This window comes from Acromyrmex echinatior, chromosome 13 (genome assembly GCF_024713525.1).
Source record: "Acromyrmex echinatior isolate Ae372 chromosome 13, ASM2471352v2, whole genome shotgun sequence".
In the NCBI taxonomy this organism is placed as follows: Eukaryota; Metazoa; Arthropoda; class Insecta; order Hymenoptera; family Formicidae; genus Acromyrmex; species Acromyrmex echinatior.
Genome location: NC_141864.1, coordinates 12,864,678 through 12,884,894, shown reverse-complemented (window position 1 = coordinate 12,884,894; position 20,217 = coordinate 12,864,678). Strand labels below are relative to the sequence as shown.

The 20,217-nt window shown below is 39.3% G+C and overlaps 2 protein-coding genes and 1 pseudogene across 2 annotated transcripts; all 3 read right to left on the bottom strand.

Moving 5' to 3' along the window:
• Positions 1-747: 747 nt before the first annotated feature.
• LOC147907673 (uncharacterized) lies at positions 748-2,538 on the bottom strand. Its single transcript, XM_087412466.1, has one exon. It carries the CDS (start codon positions 1,558-1,560, stop codon positions 946-948), a length of 615 nt encoding a protein of 204 aa, XP_087268592.1. The 5' UTR covers positions 1,561-2,538; the 3' UTR covers positions 748-945.
• A 4,159-nt stretch (positions 2,539-6,697) lies between these two features.
• Positions 6,698-11,066, bottom strand: LOC147907672 (uncharacterized). Its single transcript, XM_087412680.1, has 4 exons — positions 10,819-11,066; positions 10,146-10,394; positions 8,852-9,998; positions 6,698-8,803 (listed from the first exon to the last, which is right to left on the bottom strand). Exons 1-4 carry the CDS (start codon positions 11,064-11,066, stop codon positions 6,704-6,706), a joined length of 3,744 nt encoding a protein of 1,247 aa, XP_087268806.1. The 3' UTR covers positions 6,698-6,703.
• A 6,270-nt stretch (positions 11,067-17,336) lies between these two features.
• LOC147907671 (uncharacterized) lies at positions 17,337-20,217 on the bottom strand (annotated as a pseudogene).

Genomic DNA, 20,217 nt, shown 5'->3' with positions numbered 1-20,217 from the left:
CAGTTACATTCATAATGTTTACAGGTTTGTCAGACGCGTACCACTTGTTCGGTTGTATTACGCGAGAGTTCGAATAACCTAATAGCGAACCGATGTTATTAGGTTTCGTAAAATTTATCCGGTACGCACATTTGATCTCGCTTCTCATAGTATTCTCATTGGCTCGAAGATTCAGTATCTCTTCTGTATGAATACTATCGTTGCCATCGTTGTCGTCGAATATGTACGCGTAGTCGTTATCATTATCTTTGTTGTCAGACGTTCGTCGTAGTATGTGACGGATAGCAGCTCTCAGATACTTGTTTATAGCACTCAATTCGTACGATCCTTCGGGAATCGTGATTATTTTGTCGTCGGTATCGAAGTAGAAGTTATTATTCGTGGAAGTAACATTCGGTATCGCATTGTACGTTTCGAAATTCGTAAGACCCAATTCGTATTCGCCATTACTTAAATCCAACGCAGGAAAGTAATTCGCCGTGAGAATACTGGTTGTTCCAGTTAACGTGAGAGTCCACGACATGACGTAATCGAAGATAAACGCTCAACTGAGACGACTCGCACACGACACATTATTAGATATATCTTTTCCTCCAATCTATTTCTCGAAGAAATCGTAGACACAACTGACCACAAATACTCTGATCAAACGTTTGATAAGAGCGACGATTATACATTACGTTGCTTCCGAGATAGTGTTCGAGTTCCCTCGATGGTCTAAGATTGCCAAAATCGAAGTAAACTGCATTATTTCCCTTTTTCGCATAAGCAACCCAGTGTGTTCCAGCATTTTCCGAATTATCGAGATTTACGATACCGCTTTCATTACGATGTGGTTTCGTCGGTAACGCGTCACGCATAAACACACCTCTGAAGAATGGTAAACGCAAACGATATGCCGCACGACTCAACTGTTCGTTCGTTGTGATACCGGAGAGCGGTATTTTAAGAGTCTCTAATGTTTCCTTCCACGATGTTTTTTTTTTTATCTCTTGCCTTTCTTTTTCTTACGTTACCACCACGTTTGTAGGGCGCTAGATACAGTCCGCGACCTTCCGTCTGACGTCGAGCGGCTTTGCGATCGCTTACAGCTCTCGCTACGCTCGCCGCTCCACCGATCAAAGACCCGAGTGCACCCAACATTGGTAAAATCGGTAGGAAACCTCCGTGTTTCGTTATCGGAAGTAGTCTCTTCCTTTTCGTTTTTTTCCTTCTTTTCATACCCATTTCTAATTTCGTTTTTGCTTTCATGGCTGCCCATACAGCGGTCGCGGCAGCTTTCTCACCAAACGTCGAATCACTCGCTCTTATACGTTCGCGTGCTTTTTCGGCGAGAACTCGATCGGCAATGTGACGATCGGCGAGATCGTTACTTCGCGAATAGGCGATATCGTGTTCGCGACACGCCGCGTCTAATCGATTTATACCTCGATCACCACGCGCTAGTCTTTTCGCGAGACGAGTACCGGGCCCACAAAATTGATAACCAGGTATATGTACTTCAAACGGAAGCGCGTTTATCGCCTTGTCAAATAAACCTGCTCCATACGCAGGAATCATTCCCTCGTCCTTCACGCTATCTTATTTCATACGACATATGTCACAATTTTTGATAAGTGGTGGCGGACCGTCTATGTGTGTTCGTTGCCACGGACGATTGTAATGCTCTGTACACGGACGATAGCGTTGCACTTCAGGATCCGTTTTTAAATGTTCAGGTAATCGATCCCACAGTAACTCCACGTAATTCTTAAATTCCTGTAGAAGAACAATCTTCGGTACGTATTGCAATTGTTCGGCGGTAAAATCGAGAATCCGACGTTTATCCGTTAGTAAGAAAAACATTTTTTGCGATAACAACAACGACGACGATTGCTCTTTACAGTAAAACTGTGCGGATCGAGTGCCTGCTCGGGGATATAAATAGTGCTGGAAAAAACTCGCTCGCGTTACATCGCGCACGCGCGTTACACAAGTAAATGCGATTTGTACGGCAATCACGGTCGATAGGAGTGTCGAATCTCGACCGCAAGACGCGATTCACGTCCGATGAAACGGTTGGAGAAATTCGTAGACACGGCCCTTTACTACCGAATACAATTCGTTGCATCATTTGCGGACCATCTAATTGTGGTAAAACAAACGCTTTGATAAGTTTAATAGAAAGTCCACATGGTGTACGTTTCGAAAACGTATACGTGTATTCGAAATCTCTCTTTCAACCGAAATATCGATATTTGGAAGAATTACTCGAATCGATAAATGGTATCGGTTACCACGCTTTTTCCAACAATCGCGACGTCATACCACCGAAGGAGGCACTTCCCAATTCAATATTTGTATTCGATGATGTGGCTTGCGATAATCAGAATACTATTAGAGAATATTTTTCTATGGGTCGACATACGAACATTGATTGTTTTTATCTCTGTCAGACATATGCAAAAATACCGAAACATCTGATACGCGATAATGCAAATTTTTTAATACTATTCAAACAAGACGGTACCAATTTAAAACATATTTATAACGATCACGTGAACACCGATATATCGTATGAAAATTTTTGCACGTTGTGCTATTTATGTTGGCAACACAAATACGGTTTTGTGGTAATAGACAAAGATAGCGCGTTACGCAACGGTAGATATAGACGAGGATTTAACGATTTCGCTGTAGTGTAAAAAATCATTTGTAGTGTTTTTTTTTGTAAAAAAAAAAGTGAGCAGTACCTCTTTGACATTACGATAAGATGGTCAGAACGAAAAGTATCTCTGAACGGGAGAAAACAGCAAAACTGATCGCGAAGACTCGCGCGTCAATTCGTAAGAAACATCGAGCATTGAAGACTGGCATAATGGAGAATGAGATCGTTTTGGAGAAACAATTAAAACCTATTATCGAACCGTTGAAACAAATTGCTGGAAACACTGAACGTGGAGGTAAACCATTTGACAGTAAGTTTACGGAGAATAAGCAAAAGAATAAACGTGAGTACAGCGATGATGAGGATAATAATAACAACGACGACGACGACGAGGACGACGATGATGATGATGCGATTCCAACACAAAATACTCCCCAACGTCTTCCATGGAACAAACAAATAAATAAAAAGAAACGATCAAACGTTATGTTTGATTCGTCCATAATTCATTCGACACCAATAGAATCACAACAACAACAACAACAGGTAACTCCATTTAACTTGCGGGACGAAGAAATTTTTAAAACCGATGATGATCCGTCGTCGCTCGAAACGTCTGTCAGACAGGTGTTGAACACACCTCAAGGTCGTCAGAGATTGCAAAGTTAATTAGGACTGTTAGGACAAATATACGTAAATACTCTTTTAACTGGTGATTCAAGAAACGAAATCGATCTTGTCTACGGTGTTTATTTTGATGAAAACGGTACGATATTAGGTAGTAAAAAATTTGATGTAGATACGGACGATACTATAATCATAGACGGGGTGAGGTACAAAGGTACACCAGGTCTATACGAGCTGATCTTCAAGAAAATTCCAAACGATGCTATCTATACAGAGAATGATAAACAAACATACAAACATATATTATTGATGACGAATGCTCACAGACGTGACAATGACGCCAGAATGCCTATTAAGAGTAACAAAGGACACAAATATAAAAACATTATCGCTCCGCTCTTAGTAACTCATTGTAAGACCAGTGGCACTAGTATTGGTTCAGGTATAAAGACAAATATACCATCCGGTACGAAATTGACCAACAACGAAATAGATTACGTTTATTGGGACGACCCCAATGAGTTGGTGGATCGTTTTCAATTACTCGATGCTTCTCGTAGAGCGGGTAATAACGAAATATTGTCACGACAACGAAATATTGTCAATAATCGAAGAACTTCGCGAAGCTGGGTTAATTATAAATTAAACTGCTATGACGAAAATCGTGACAGTGATCAAATTCGCGTGAACTCGATATGATGTCTGTGAATAAATTTGGTATGTCTATGAGGGGAAACGAAATCGAAAAATCACAATCGTCGATAGAATCTTTACGAAATTACGTGCACGACAATGGGCTTTGTCTGAATCCGGATCATTACGACGCGAAGGAGCGAAAAATAGAACACGTTGCCGGGCCGGAATTCTACACCGATGTGGTAAACAAAAGCTACGTCGAGCGTACAATTCGAGATACGCGAAACGAGATCGAGAAATCATTTAGAACGATAAGGAGAGATGTACAGGAAGCGCATAGCGATGTGGAGAAGGTGCGAGGAAACGTGGAAAAGAATGTGACGAGAATGTCTGACGAGATTCAGCATTTGAATCGAGATATAACGATACGAATGAAAAATGTAGTGACCAACGAGACATTGGAGAAATCGTTTAAAACGACTGGGAGAGATACGATCGTGCGCGCGCTTCAGAATACGCAGAAAGATATCTCGAACGATGTGGAAAAAGTACGAAACAATGTAGAGGAGGTCTCGAAAAGTGTAAACGCGCTATCGACGAGAATGTCTAACGAAATTCAGCGCGGTATAACTGATCTACATCAACAAATATATAAAACGGTGACAGAAGAGATGTTAAAGACTAACGAGATTCAACGAGGTGTAATTGATATGCGTAAACGAATAAATAATACAGTGACGAAGGAGACGTTAGAGAAATCGTTGAAAACGACAGGGAGAGATACTATCGTGCACGCGCTTCAGGATATGCAGAAAGATATGTCGAACGATTTGAAAAAAGTACGAGACAACGTGGAGGAAGTCTTGAAAGGTGTAAACGCGCTATCGACAAGAGTGTCTGATGAGATTCATCGAGGTGTAACTGATCTGCATCAACGAATGAATAACATAGTAACGAAAGAGACGTTAGAGAAAAATGCGATACTCGCGTTTCAGAAAGTGTCTGATGAGAGTCAGCGTCTAAATCGAAATGTAACGGATCTGCGTCAACTAGCGAATGACACGAAGGAGACACTAGAGAGAGCGTTTAAAAACGACAAAAAAGGAGATACAATCGTACTCGCACTTCAGAAAGTGTCTAACGATATACAGATACTGCATCGCGGTGTAGGTGATTTGCGTCGAATATGTCAAAGAAAGTGCGTAATGAGAACGAGATTCGGCATCTGAATCGAGGGTACCTGTTTTAAAAGATACGCGCGAGGCTCGTTTCTTGTCACAATAAAAGAGAGAGAGAAAAATAGATGAGTGTCGAGAAACAAAAACTCGTGAAAGAACTCCACGCGCCCGCGCGAAGAAATTTTCCACGTCGTCGCGTCGTAGTGCACGACCGCGATGATTTGTGGCAAGCCGACATAGTCGAGATGCGTCCCTACGCGCGATTCAATAAAGGTTATAATTACATTTTAACCGTTATCGATGTTTTGAGTAAATACGCATGGGCTCTACCGCTCAAGAGCAAGAACGGAAGCGACGTAGCCGCAGCGTTATCTAAAATATTTCGCGAGGACGAACGATACCCACGAAACCTGCAGACAGATCAAGGAAAGGAATTTTACAACACTACCGTGCAAAAAAAAATTGTGAAAAGATACAACATAAATCATTATTCGACGTATTTGGTGATGAAAGCGTCGATAGTGGAACGATTCAACCGTACACTCAAGAATAACATGTGGAAAACATTCACGTTAAACGGTTCGTACAAATGGATCGACGAGCTACCGCGTCTATTGTCAGATTATAATCATCGTAAACATCGAACTATTGGGATACGACCGATAGACGTAACCCCCATCGTTGCAAAACGACTCTTGTCGACGGTATACAGTCATGTAAAAATTGCCGCTCCAACGAGATTCAAGGTAGGCGATCCAGTACGTATTAGTAAATTCAAGACAATTTTTGAAAAGGGTTATACACCCAATTGGTCCACCGAGATTTTTCACATCATTAAAACACAACGTACGAATCCCGCAACGTATCTATTGAAAGATTATCAAGGAAAGCCGATAGCTGGTGGATTCTACGAACACGAATTGCAGCGAGTCTCTAATCCGGACGTTTATCTCGTGGAAAAAATACTACGCAAACGAGGAAACAAGGTGTACGTTAAATGGTTAGGAATGGACAATTCACATAATTCTTGGATAGATAAAACGAATGTATTGTAATTTTTTCTTTTTTTATTTATTACAATAAAAAACTAAAAAAAACTACAGAGGTATTTTATAATGTCCCCAAGGTAGAGTAGCGACCGATTCGGGTACGACGTACCGCTTGTCATCGTACGGACTAAGAGCGAGCTTCAATTCAGACACTGTGTAAACTTCGTGCAACGTCGATCGTATGCACGACTGACGTCTCGACTGTACCGTCGCATCGTTCAAATATCGCACATAATCGTCGAAAGTGATCGTTTTCGCGACTACCTTTTTCTTGATACCCTTTATTCTCTTTGTATCACTCTTTCCGATCACTCTCAATGCGTACATCTTCGCTCTGAGTCCTATGAATTCTGTCATGATCGCACCATTATTTTCATCTTTCATCAAACCGGGTATTTTATTGTTAGCTCGTGGCACATCATACGCATTTCTCTCAGGATAATCACTCGTGTCGAATCTCGCGATATCACGCTTAGTGTTCTCGTACACATTCTTACATTCTAAAAGATAAATTAAGCTGTCCGTATCCGTGTACATAATCTTACATCTATCGCGATACAATGGTATCATGTATTCATAGTAAATTCATACATACGCAACTTAGATATCTCGAGAATGCACATACCTACGTATATCGGTTTATTTAATTTCACCTCGAGTTTGCGCAATTCAACAGCGATCAGATTTTCAGAAAAAACACTTCTACTGTGAAAATTCGGTTTCGCTATCATCGCTTCTGCACCGTGTCTCCCATCCCAACGCGTTATAAGCCGAACGTTAACATGATCACGTACGTTCTCCATCGTTTTTCCAAATACCGCATTATTCATTAATTTGTAAAGATTTTTCTCGAAATCGTTATTGGCGAGTATTCTAAATCTCGTATTAAGTTCAATATATCTGCGAAGCCATGGGAATTGTGCGAATTGTAATATTCGATGAATTTTTTTTACTTGTAATCCATGCTGAATACATTGTTGTAAATTGCGATAGTGCACGATATAGCGCTCCTTATCGTAAAGAGTGGCCAATAGTTTGTCATTCCGTTTTCCGGGAGGTCGTTCGCGATTGGGGCAGAATGGAAGGTCTGCATGAGCGTCGTGTACGTTTTGCGGATACGCAAGATCGACTTCTAGAATATAACCGACAACGGAGTCTGACGACACTGACATTACGTCAAAGTGCTCGATGTCGTCGACCCATTGAAATTCTCCGTACGGTAAGGATTCGGACATCGCCCAACCGTATAGATTGTTCACATCGAAGTACATGAGATACGTCGAAGGTTTCGAAGGATCGTACGAAGATGTATTGTACTTGTTATTAGCTTGCGCGTATCTATGCGAACATTGACTTAAACCGCCACGTATACCACGTTCCACAAACATCACCATATCAATGTCGGTGAGTAATTCGAATCGAATACCAGTGTATTTCAACATAGCGTCCCACGTATATCCCGGTAAAGTGTAATAATACGTTGGATCCAATCCATAACTATCGATACACGTATCACGAAAATTTTCGAAAACATCTGCTAATAAAAGCACATCTGTCTTAAGATACAAATCGCTGTAATCGCCGAGAGTCTCTATGCGGAAACGTTGCCAAACGTTTGTCGCGTGTTGATAATCGTCATCGGAAGCGGTCTCGTCGGTCAACGAACTGTAAAACATTTCACGCGATGGTAAACTAGTCTCGTCTAGTTTATCGATGCTGTCGACGTACTCGTACGGAAACACTCCTTTCCGCGTAAGCAAATCAAAATCCTCAGCGTCAAGATTGGAAAATTCCGATCGTGTGATTTTCAATTTACTCTTATCAAGATATGATACCAATTTTTCGAGACTAGTATTGAGAAATTTAAACGAATCCACAAAGCGCAATTTCACACCGTCCTTTCCCCATTTAGAGTTTACTGTATCCCCGACATGTTTCGTAAACGATATATAATTTTCTTTCGTTATAGGTAACACGTCAACTTTACCCGCAAAACTGTTAGCAATATCTTTTATGATAAAATGAGCGTCGTAACCTGCCAAATTGTGAAAGAATACAGGAATAACGTATGTATCCTGATAATGTAAATTGCAACGTGAATGTGCGGGACCTCTGTAACGTCCGGTCAAATGACAGTGATCGCGTACGCGCACATCTCCTTCCTCAAATGGTCGTTCGCAGATATGACAGTGAGTCGCGTTTCGAAATTTTTCCCACTCGACGTTCGATGTAAATTCCGCTATAGTCACATTATTGTCGAATATCGTTTTCGCACGATGCGTCAAATCGTATAATTCCTTGACAAACCACGATACGCAATCCTCGCCGCGATAAGATCTGTACATCGACGCAGTCTCATCGTATACGCAACGTATGTAGTACCCTACGCTGAAAACCTTGTGATGCTGATAGGTGAATCTTGAAATGTTTTCATCATTGATCCTCTTCTTCTTCTCCAGTATACACTCCAAATCCGCATAAACCACAAAGAGAAGCCGCTCCTTCTTATTATGATCGCGAAACGATAACCACTTATCGTTCTCATTCGGAAGAATAACAGCACAATCGTTCGTCGTAGTACAGTCAACGATGTGAAGCGACAACTTCTCACTCGTATAAAAGTAATGCAGACATCTATAAGGTAACAAATCGTACGCGTTACGCAACTATATATGTATGTATATATATTGTATATACAAAATCAATTAGTATACCCACCTATCGCACAGATACTTCTTTCCTGTATTCTTGCTCAATTGCGAACCTATTAATCGTGACAGATCTTTAATCCATGTGAAATGAGCGATAACATTTTCGTCATCGCGTCTCGACTCTTGCAAGTACAACAGATTTACGTGTTTCTCTTTCTTCTCTTTGGTTAGACGAAGAGGAACGATTACATTGTCACCGTCTTTTTTTCCACCCCTCTTTCTTCGCTCGGTAAATACATTGATAGATATATCGTTCAAAAGTTCAAATTTCGTAATTTGTTTTAAGGTAACAGGAAACTCGATACCCTCAAGATTCAACACAGTAGTATAATCCGGATACGATGATTTCCTATTCACATGACTTTGCACTGGATACAGAGCGGCGACCACTGACCAAGCGAAACACGCATTGTCTATCGAACGCACATTGATTACTGCCTTCTTCAGCATAATTTCTTGCGGCAGCTCCACCCAACATCCCGCATGCATAGGATTATATTTGTTAACATTTACAATCAGATTCAATATACGTGATAGCGCCCATCCACTATCACGTTCCTGAAACTCTTCCAATGCCGCTAAAGTATCATCTGTAACGTGTTTATCGTACCACTCTCGCAGATCAGATGTGTCGAAAAGCTCGTGATTTTTCGTAGTAATACTCTTAGCAGATCTCTTAGCATCCGCAACGAACTCACCGTTGAATATTGTATTCACTTTCAAACAAATATGTCTCTGAAGATTATCGCGTATCCGATCGAGAACGATATCTCTCGCGTCATCGAGAAATTGTCGAGGTTCGATGTAATTCGAATTCAACACCACACCAGTCAATACGCGATTGTTAAAAGCTGTTTCGATCTCCAACCACGAAAATCCCCCTCTTCTTTGCGATTCGACATAGCCAGTGCCCACATGTTCAAAACGTTGTCGTAGGACATTTCTCAAACCTTCCAATCGTGCTAGTCGAGCGATCGCCGCATTTATAACTCCGACAGATGTTCGTCGACGTTTACCGCTTCGACACGTCTCCCGCAAGAAATCGAGACTCTCGTCACATTTTTCCTCCCATACTCGATACGCGTTCACCGTATCGATACTCGTCGCACGATGAAATAGATCCTCCACCTGTTCATTCATCTCTCTCTCTCTATATTAAAAACAAAATCACTACCCTCGCTTACACGTGAACCAGAGCGTTTCACCGCAACTATCTCTAGATATGTCGAATTTAATTTTTTTATACATCCTTCCAATGTCATCGATTCGCACACCTTTCATAGCTGCATTTTCGTACCTTCTTGTGCGATCGTCGACAACAACTACCGCACTTTGAATCCATAAAATTTCTCGCGAACAATGATTCCCAATCTCTCTCCGTAAATGGTGTGTGGCTAAGTTCCAACACTTCTTCTCCTTTAAACAAGATGTAACTAACGTAGGACTCGATACCATACGCTCGTAACAGTACAAATCACTACCTACATCCGAAACCGCACTTGACGGATCGCTGTCCGTACTCTCGTTCGGACTATTATCGCTATCGCTTAACATATTATAATCACTGTGAGAAGCACCTTACCAGTGCATTTATATATCGTTCCTTCGTCGGAAACAACAAACCGCAAGCCCATCTTATCTTTTACAAATAATAATAATAATACGCGTATAAAAACACGACGCATCCTCTCACACACACACATAAGGATATGTGTAAGGAAAAAATTCATTATTCACATTTTTTCTTTTTTTACTTTTTAATAAAATGCAAAAAATTAAATTAGTACATACATCATAATATATAAAGAATTATAATAAATTGTTATAATATATAAAGAATTATAATAAATTATAATAAATTGTTATAATATATAAAAAACATGCACTATTATTCGTTTTGATATTTTTTATACTGATTGTACAATTTCATTACATTTTGCAATGCGCAATGGTTTTTGTGTCTTCCACACCGGAAGGTATTAATAGAATCTAAATTTTCCAACGATTCAATGTCGTTGAAGTGATTGTCGATCGTTTCCACAATAATATTGTCGTTTTTTACAATATCCATCAACCACCCCCGTTTCTCAAGACCTTTCACGTAAATTAAAGCATCATAATCGTCGCTCTGTCCATTCACAGCCTCGGTTATCAAGCGTTGCACCATACGGTATGGCACCATCCCATCATTCCAGTGCAACCCATGATGATGCGCCATCAACCACGAGGCGTGCGACTGATCTTTCTTCGTTAGAAAACGCCATGGCATCGGACACATGAAAATGTGTCATCTCCCTTCCATTTCTCAATATCGCCACCTCTTTTACTACGAAGAGCTCATCCACGACGAACTCTTTAACAAAAAAACCACGTATAATACACATAATGCACACGTTTTGTAAAAAAATAAAACCAGAAATACGAACTGTACCTTGTAAATCGACAAATGTCGGCACCATAACTGTCAGATGTGTCGCCAGTACCGATTAAAACCACACCAATGTGACAATCGCGCAATGCGTCTCTCTTTTATTGTGTCCTGCGTTCTCTCGGTGTGAAGGAAACAATCATAAGTAAAAGTGAAATAGCTATGTAGGATATGCGTAAGTAGTAGATAATATGTGATTATCGTATGCGTCTTTTCCTCTCTTCTATATATATACTTTTTTAAAATACATTTTTCTTTTCCTTCATTAGCGATGGTAATTTCCTTAGATCATCAGCTACCCAATCCAAAAGCCGATTTACCACTTGCTGCTTACGATCTCTAGGGGAAGATGTCACAAATTGTGTTCTCATTTTTGCATATTTCCACCATTGACGTTTTTCCTTATTCTTAATATCATGAATGTCATACAAATCTACGCGAATCAATTGATGTCCAGTCTGTCCTTCCGAAGTACTCACAGTGTACAGCTGACCATGTTCCAATTTTGTCATATATTGGGATATTCCATCGTTTTGCTGTTTCGAGGTTGAAGCAAAAAGCGCGTCCATACCTCCAGATGTCGATTCTCCTGACGATGCAAATATCTCACGATCAATATTCGGCACATCGATAAGTGTCGCCATGTGACATCTAACGTATTCCTTCAAATCGTGTAACCATTCGAGGTATGTATTTTTCGTCATGAAATCTTCCATAAGCAAATGATGCAATACTTTGCTCTCGGAGGTAGAAAGGAAACGATCCAGCTCTTCCACAGAATACGTAGAATTCAACAAACCTCTCGTTTTCAATACATTCAAAAATGGCATTAATGCATCTTTCATTGTCTTTGCCTCCCTCATACGTATCGTATTCGGATCTATCTTTCGCTGATGTACCATATAGGTCTGTATACATCCAATCATCATTCGCAGATTTTTTACAAACGTATTCGTAATCCACGTCTGATGTATTAAATCGATTATAGAACCCATAAATCGTTTCTTCGAACACATCTTCCTCTTCCTCTTCCTCATCTAATAGTTGTTCAAACGATTTCTCAATGGATCTCGTCGGTAGCTCCTCGACCTCTTTACTTCGAGACTCCATCGTAGTAGTAGTACACAAATAATATTGATACGTTTGAAACCAAAATATATGTATGACGAAAAAAAGCCTCGCCCATACGCATTTATATACTATTGTCCATCGGACATGTTGACGGATGTGGTTTCTATCGAGGATGCAAAAACTGCATAAAAATAGACACCCTTACGAAGAGTGAAACGTCATACGAGAGAGAACACATCCTAAAAAAAGGATGCAATAATGTCTTATCACATCTTTGTGGTATCTATCAAAATGACAGAACTGCGCAAAACTGCATATCGAAAAATCTTTAAGGGCTCGACAGAGGATGCATGCGGTATTAGACAAAAACTATTTTATAAAACTGCATAAAAATAGATTCTTATCATATCCTTTAAGAACGCGGTGTAACTGTGGAAGAGAAAATAATATTTATTGTTTCGTTTATCTTTTTTTATTATTAAACTAACAGCGACCGAACTCGACGAACGAAACGTTTGTGCGAGCGAGAGCGACGACTTGGTGCGAGCGAGAGCGACAACTGCGTGACGGATTTCGCTATCCTTTTTTTATTACTTTTTTTTGTTTATTAAACTAACAACGCAACGACAACGTTGGTGCGAGCGAGAGCGACAAACGAAACGTAACGTTGGTGCGAGCGAGAGCGACGGTAAAAATGGAGGACCGTATCTTTAAAGGAGATAAGACTACATTATTATATTATATATTTACAGCGAGTGAGAAACCCGTTAGTGCGAGTGAGAGCGACGGCACGCACGCGGGAAGAAAAACGCGCGAATCCCTTCAGTCGCTCGCCCGCTCTCAAGCTCGCCGGATCATCGTCGTCGCGACGCGTCACGCCGTGACGTCACCAGCTCACACACACATGCGCCTGTGGGGACGGGGGCCGGGGAGGAAAACCGCGAGAGGTGGTGGGAGGCCATAGCAGCTCGCTCATTGGCTGCCCCCCCGCACCACAATACCCCTCTCGCCCAGTTTTCCCCCCGGCCCCTCACCCCGCGGCTTGCCCCATACAAGGCTTAGAATATACATAGATATGCTACTTGTTTGCTATTTTATTTGACTGTACATATTTCAAGTTATGCAAATTTAAACAATAGCATGGCATTTTGCTAATGTGGTCCTTTATGTGTATTGATTACTCACTGCTTCTTTTTTGAGATTTTTATTTCAAAATAATTATTCCTTAAACTAATTGTAGTTCTAATCTTAATCTATAATTTATTATACGTTACTATAGATTTTTATAGGCTACTGCTTATAAACAAAATGGAAAATAATGATAAATCTTTCGCATAGGGACAGAATGGACTAACTGAGAAGAAAAGTACTCTACCATTTTGCAATTTTCGTAATAGTTTCGTAAGGTTAACTTATATAATATTTGAGTAAAACTTATTATCAATTTTACAGAAAAACTGCAAAAGACAAAAATTGTTTATTTTCTTCTCATAGAACTCTACGAATTTTTTCAGAATTTTTTATCAACTTTTTAGTTACTACATTTCTCATTTTTATCAATATAAAAAAATACGGTATTAAAAAATTCTTAAAAAATTCTTAAAAAATTCTTAAAAAATTCTTAAAGAGCTCTACGAAAAGAAAATTAACAATAGTCTCTTGCAATTTTTCTATAAAGTATTCGAGTAAAAAATTATTAAAGACCAATTTTCGGCAATTTTTATAAATTAATAATCTTGTTAACTATTGTTAAATGATACAGGACTTTTCCTCTCAGTTTAGTCCATTCTACTCCTATGCGAAAGATTTATCATTATTTTCCAAATACCCCGTATAAAGTTATATGTATATATGTGTATGTATATTTGCTATACATGCATATATTCTACAATACACTCTACTTTTATGTTAATTTTATAACTACTGTTTTCTAAACAAAACTAACTTTTTAAGACTATTTTTATGGAAGGCCACATTATCCATGTTTCTCTTCGATTCGCCATTATGCAATGCTGTCACATTTTTATTAATAGTGTTGTTACGTCCAAACCCTTAAAAATTTGGTCAAGGAGACAATGAGGGAGAATGGAGAGGAAGGACGGTCAGATTCAATTTCACAGGTATATGTGTGGAGACGAACATCTGTGAGTCGTACGCACCTTTTAAGTCCCGGAATCTGGGTCAACGTCCGAAGGGACGCTATGACACCTGTTCCACTGGACAGTGCGAACGTCAGTCCTACTTTTTCGGTTTTCAAGGAACTTAATCTCTTTGACCCGGGACTGGACCTCGTGCGATCTCAGATATTCGAGGGAAGTGAATGCGAGAGGTGATGTTAATAAAAGACAGAGGAATACCTTAAGTTACATTTATTAATAAAATAATAAACAAAGGATTTTGTACATTATAACTTCTTTTTACATAAATGTAGTAATGTGTGTGTGTGTGTGTGTGTGTGTGTGTGTGTGTGTGTGTGTGTGTACAATGAATGGTTTTTCTATGGGAAACGCGGGGGTGGACTGTAAATAATTATGACTTACTTAGTAGCTGTCCCCAAGATATCGGATAGGTTCTAGGCGAGTGGTCAAGGAGATCCGTTGTCAGCGAAGAGCGTCTGAAACGCAGTCGCCGTGGCGTATGGCTAACTTCAGTTACGATTTGATTACAAGTTCATACTCGGACGGAATCGCGAACTGGCGTGATTAGCGCGGGTTATAATGATTTTCGGACTGTGCGAGACAATAAGTAACTAAGCGCGAACTCCACTGACGTGGACTGAATGATTTAAAATTCTGTACTGACGTGAACCGGGTGCTTTAAAATTTGGTACTGACGTGAACCGGGTGCTTCAAAATTTGGTACTGACGCTCTGTACTTCCGCGGGACCTCTATTTATACCCCGAAAAAAGAGTGTTGAGCCCTTTGTCTAGGATGCTAAAGTTAGTTGTAATGTCACGCGAGATTTATAATTTTTATAACGTTTTATTGTAGTTGATCTAAAGTACATAGAGTAGTTTTGAGAAGAAGAGAAAGTGATTCATGGTTTTAAAGAGCCAAGATTGCTCCGAGACGGATTCTGTTATTCTCGCGGAAAATATGGTTAGATAAGCAGATGGTTACCATGCTACCATTGTCAGTTACGAGTCTGGTTTCAGATAACGCTCCTGTTGGAAGTTATTTTATGCGTTTACGCTTTTTTTAAATGCGACATGGCGCCTGTTTTCTAAGATAAAATTGTTAGTCAGTCTCGGATGATAAAGCCTAGATTTTTACTATTGCGTGACTTCGGTACATTTATAATGTCTTTGCAATCTTGTCTCTTTTCGAGTCTACATTAAGGTTATTATTCTTTCCAGGTTGATTGACATTTACGAGTTTTCGCGGCGCCTGTCCGATCCCTTTTTCAATTCTGTCAGTCCGTTATCAGAAGGCGCCGGTCGGGTTTCGCAGACGCCAACCATAGTCGTGGCGAAGAGAAAAAAAAATCGTGGCGTCTGTAGGACATAACACCCCCAGCCTTAGACAAATGTTGGGGTGTGAGAACGCAACATTTGCAAACCAAAAAAAGGTCGGTTCTTTTCTTTCGACAATTTGATGGGTTTGAACATATGGTCAGTCTCACATTTAAGTGTTATCCTTTACATGTGTGTCCCTTGGTTTATTAGAGAAGCATGAAAGAATAGGACGTTTCCAAAATTCGCCTCTTCAGTTCTTTCGTCCTTCCGTTTTACAGGTAAATGTCGATATCTTGGTATGCATCAACATTTTGATATCCGTTCGTAAGTTTATAGCTCATGTTATCAAAAAGCAGGAAAGAAAGATAGGATTCTTTTGGAATTCTTTCGTGCTCCTTGTTATGCTATAATGTGTATATACTTATAATAATGCAACTAAAGTACTTAAATGCTCATTGAAAGATACTCCTGAGATATAATTTTAGTTAACGCTAAGATTTGCCAATCTTTGCTGGAGAATTTGTATAACTCTATACATATGCGTGTATATTTTAATGTTAAATATATATATTATTTTTTCTTTTTCCTTTTCCCTTAGTATTGGCAAATGGGTGTTGGAATATTTGGAAGAATGAATACCTGAAAGTCGCCAACCTCCCAAAAAAAAAAAATTTATTGAATTGACCTGTGCAATGGTCGAAGGTACTTCCCATCTGCAGTCTAAAGTGTCTTATCGAAATCTTTTGATGCGGCTTCGACACTTATTCCTCAGCGGCTTGACATTTATTGTCGTTTTACCGCAAGTCAAACAGTTTTTGTATTCGTCCACAGACTTCCTATGGACGAGGCAAGGGCCATGTAGTATCCTTTATTTGGAATTTCTGCGTGGCAACGGTCGCAGGTTTTTATCAAGATACTTTGACAGACCCTGTGTTCCTTCAATGACATAATGCACTGGGATTTCGGTCAAATAAAATTATCGAAACTGTTAATTAAATTTTTCCATTTAATTGGAGTACAAAGATCTTTATACGATCTAGTGATCCGGAGATAGTGATAGCACTGGCGAATTATAGACTGTAATTGACGATCAGCTTTGCATACGAGGGAAATTCTTTTAAGAGGGAGGAGGAAAGCAGGACAATTTGCCTAAGAATAAAGGAAAGATGTTGTTCTTAATTAATCTCTCTCCAGCAAAAATCAGCTATATAAATCTCTTGTTAGTTTTTCTTAATGATTCTAGAAAAGAGAAAAAAAATTATTATTATTATTGTTGTTGTTATTATTATTATGATTATTATTATGATTATTATTATTATTATTATTATACTATCCCTGAGTTTCTCTTATTATATTATATAGCATATATATAGAGATGTATATATGTGTATATTTTTATGGTATAATCTTTATAACTAGTTTTATTATTAAAATTTTTTTATTATAAATATTCTATATTATTTACTTTCCATTTAGTAATTTTTTTTATTTTTTTTTGTTTGTAAATATATATATATATATATATATTCTTATGCTTATTATTATATGGAAGGGTACGTGCCCGTTCTCAACTTATCACTATGTTGGGCTTAACCTAATGTAATCAAAGTTTCCTTTATGTCGATTTGATGATACTCGCGAGCATCACCTCCGCTACGAATTTCTAACTTAATTAACGCAGCTTCATTTTTTATGGTCCCCAAAATGGACATCCGTCCCTCCTATTGATTTATGAGGAATCTGGTCAGGATCCTTGTCTTCCTTGGCCTAGACGAGCCGGAGAAGGGAGCGGTGTGAGCCAATCCACAGGGGATCCCTTGTCATTTTAGTTGGCAGAACCTGTCTTCCAGAATGTAAACCTCGAATAATCGGCGTTCCACGTTACGGCCCCAGTCTCGTAGAGAGATCGCGACCATTCCGTTTCTCGTTGACGTCTGTTATAATTCCGCGTTGCCATCCTCGGTTTTCGCGAATGACCCCGAGTTCTCCGACAACGATGTGATCGGGATGATGAAGCATGTGCCCCCTTCGTGTCATCCTTCGGGTTAACTCCTCGAGCAAGTCCTGGAAGTCTTCGCTCCCGGTCTTCAATTGAACCCAGAACATCGTAGGTGAATCCACTTTTACGACTTTCACTGCCATCGAATTCCGTGCCAATAGTTTGGTGTTAATGCATTCGATTTCCATATCGTCTATAAAAAGGTTATCGTGATACTTAAAATGTCTGCATGGCACCACATGCTATTGTATTTATCCATGTATATATGATTTTTATTTATTTATTTATTTTTTTTTTTTTTGAGAGAGAGAGAAAAGAGAAAAAGAAAATTGTGAATAGTGCCGGATTTTCTCTTTAATTACTCAACCCTTCAATTCAAGAGTATAGTTAGATTCTTCCCTCAAGGGAAAGAGAGGATAAATAGGTTCTAATTTAGGCTCAGTTTTATTATTGCTCTTGTAATTCGAGATCTGGAACGCTAGGATTTATATCTCTAGGTTTATCTCTTCCTAGATGTAATAAGAGTTGAATAAGTGAATCCCATACGGCTCCTAGTAGGTACACCGACCAACCGTATACAGTGTGTAGAGCGTACGAATGTGTCTAACAGCAGTTTGATAAGTCTAGCAATTAGGTATACTCCGATTAATCCAGCGCTGATATTGCCAAAGATTAAAAATTTATTCCAAAATTTTTCCCAAGCGGAGATAGCAATTCTTTCTATTGATGCTTCGTCTATAAGATTAGAGAGTGATCCTCCATTTATTACGGTGCCCTAATATGCCTCTTGCCATGGTATTGAGAATTGCGGGTCGCTCTACGGGAAACATTATGTGATCCTTGAGTTCTTCCAGATCGCTTTGTGAATATATTCCACTGGTCGCTAGTGCTCCTGAACTGGTATATTTCCATGACGGTTTAGTTGAAGACTTCATAATGGTGGGTGGTAGTGTCTCCACTGGTTTAGGCAAAGTTAGTAATTTTATACCATGAATCTCCTAAGAAGTATATGGTAGGTGCAAAAGAATTATAGGTAATCTGAGTTCCGTGACGTATTAATACATGCGTTTGCGGGGTCAGAAAATATGTCTCATTTCCTCGTATTACTGGAAGCTGCTCGTAACATTCTGGTTCGAGCTAATTTTACTTCGACTGATACACATTTCACCATGTGAATAATTTCTCCTGCCAAAAGTGCCATATATTCAAGTCCCTTCATAAAATGATACGCGAAAATATCAGGCGATCTGGCGGCTATGGATAACGCATTCTGCATCATTCGATATTCGAGTTGACACTGTTGCAATAATATATTCCTGTATTGTTGATTAATTTGAGTGCGAACGTGTCTTTCTACGTATACAAATTTTGAATTTACGTATGTGAAGATATTCATGTTCACTGCTATAAAGCCAGAGCTTTTAAAAACTTCGGCACCAAACATCGTTTCGAAAATTATTAATTTCGGATGTTCGGTCCTGGTAAGCGTATGTTCACAAGTAGTATATATGCCAGTGCTAGTCAAAGAGAGAATCATATTGGTCGTGATTATTGAACAGACCGTTTGAGATCGCTCATTGGTAGCACCAAGTATTTTATTAGCGTATCCATTATATAGTACGCCATAATTGGAACTTCTGCAATGATCGACAGGTCCCAAAAGGTATCCCCTCCCTCTATGTCAGTGCAATGAGTGGAACTCAATTCACAAGTTACTCCTGATCTGAGGTGTACATGGTTTGTATTTATCCGAACGTCAGCAATGTAATCTTGTAAAGTAATTTTGAGGCTGCCTAATACAATGACATTTCCCCAATTTCCATAAGGATCGGAATAAGCACTGCCGGTGCATACGCCGTCATTGTCAACATGCCCGGCTAAAATTATTGAACGTGATGCGGTCTGATTAGATAGCAGACCTGTTATGTGAGTTCCGGCTATTTCGAAGCTTCCGTAGGTATGCATGCGTCGACATGCGTCTCGAGATACATCGGCTATGTATGAGAATTGCCCATTATATACGTCCATCGTATGTGAAAACATTCCACATCTTTTTACTGTACGATCTATTTTGACTTTACATTGTATAATATTACTTTCACAGATTTAAAGTCGTTGAGTTGAAGTACTTGTATATAGATTTTGCTAGAGTTTACATTCTGCGGGAGAATATCACACTCTTCAATATTTAATAATGATAGTGTAGTTAAATTTGCTGCTGCGAAGCCACAGTCGTATCCTATTATTCCGTAAGTTCCTCGAGTCCATGTTATTAATATAAATATGACGGTTTTCCTTTGATGCAGCTATCCATCATCTGAAATGTCGATTTGATTTGTTTAACTATTATGAAATGGTTTAATGTGAGAAATTCGCAAGCGGTTAGGGTGAACGATGCGACTATTTTTCTTTATTT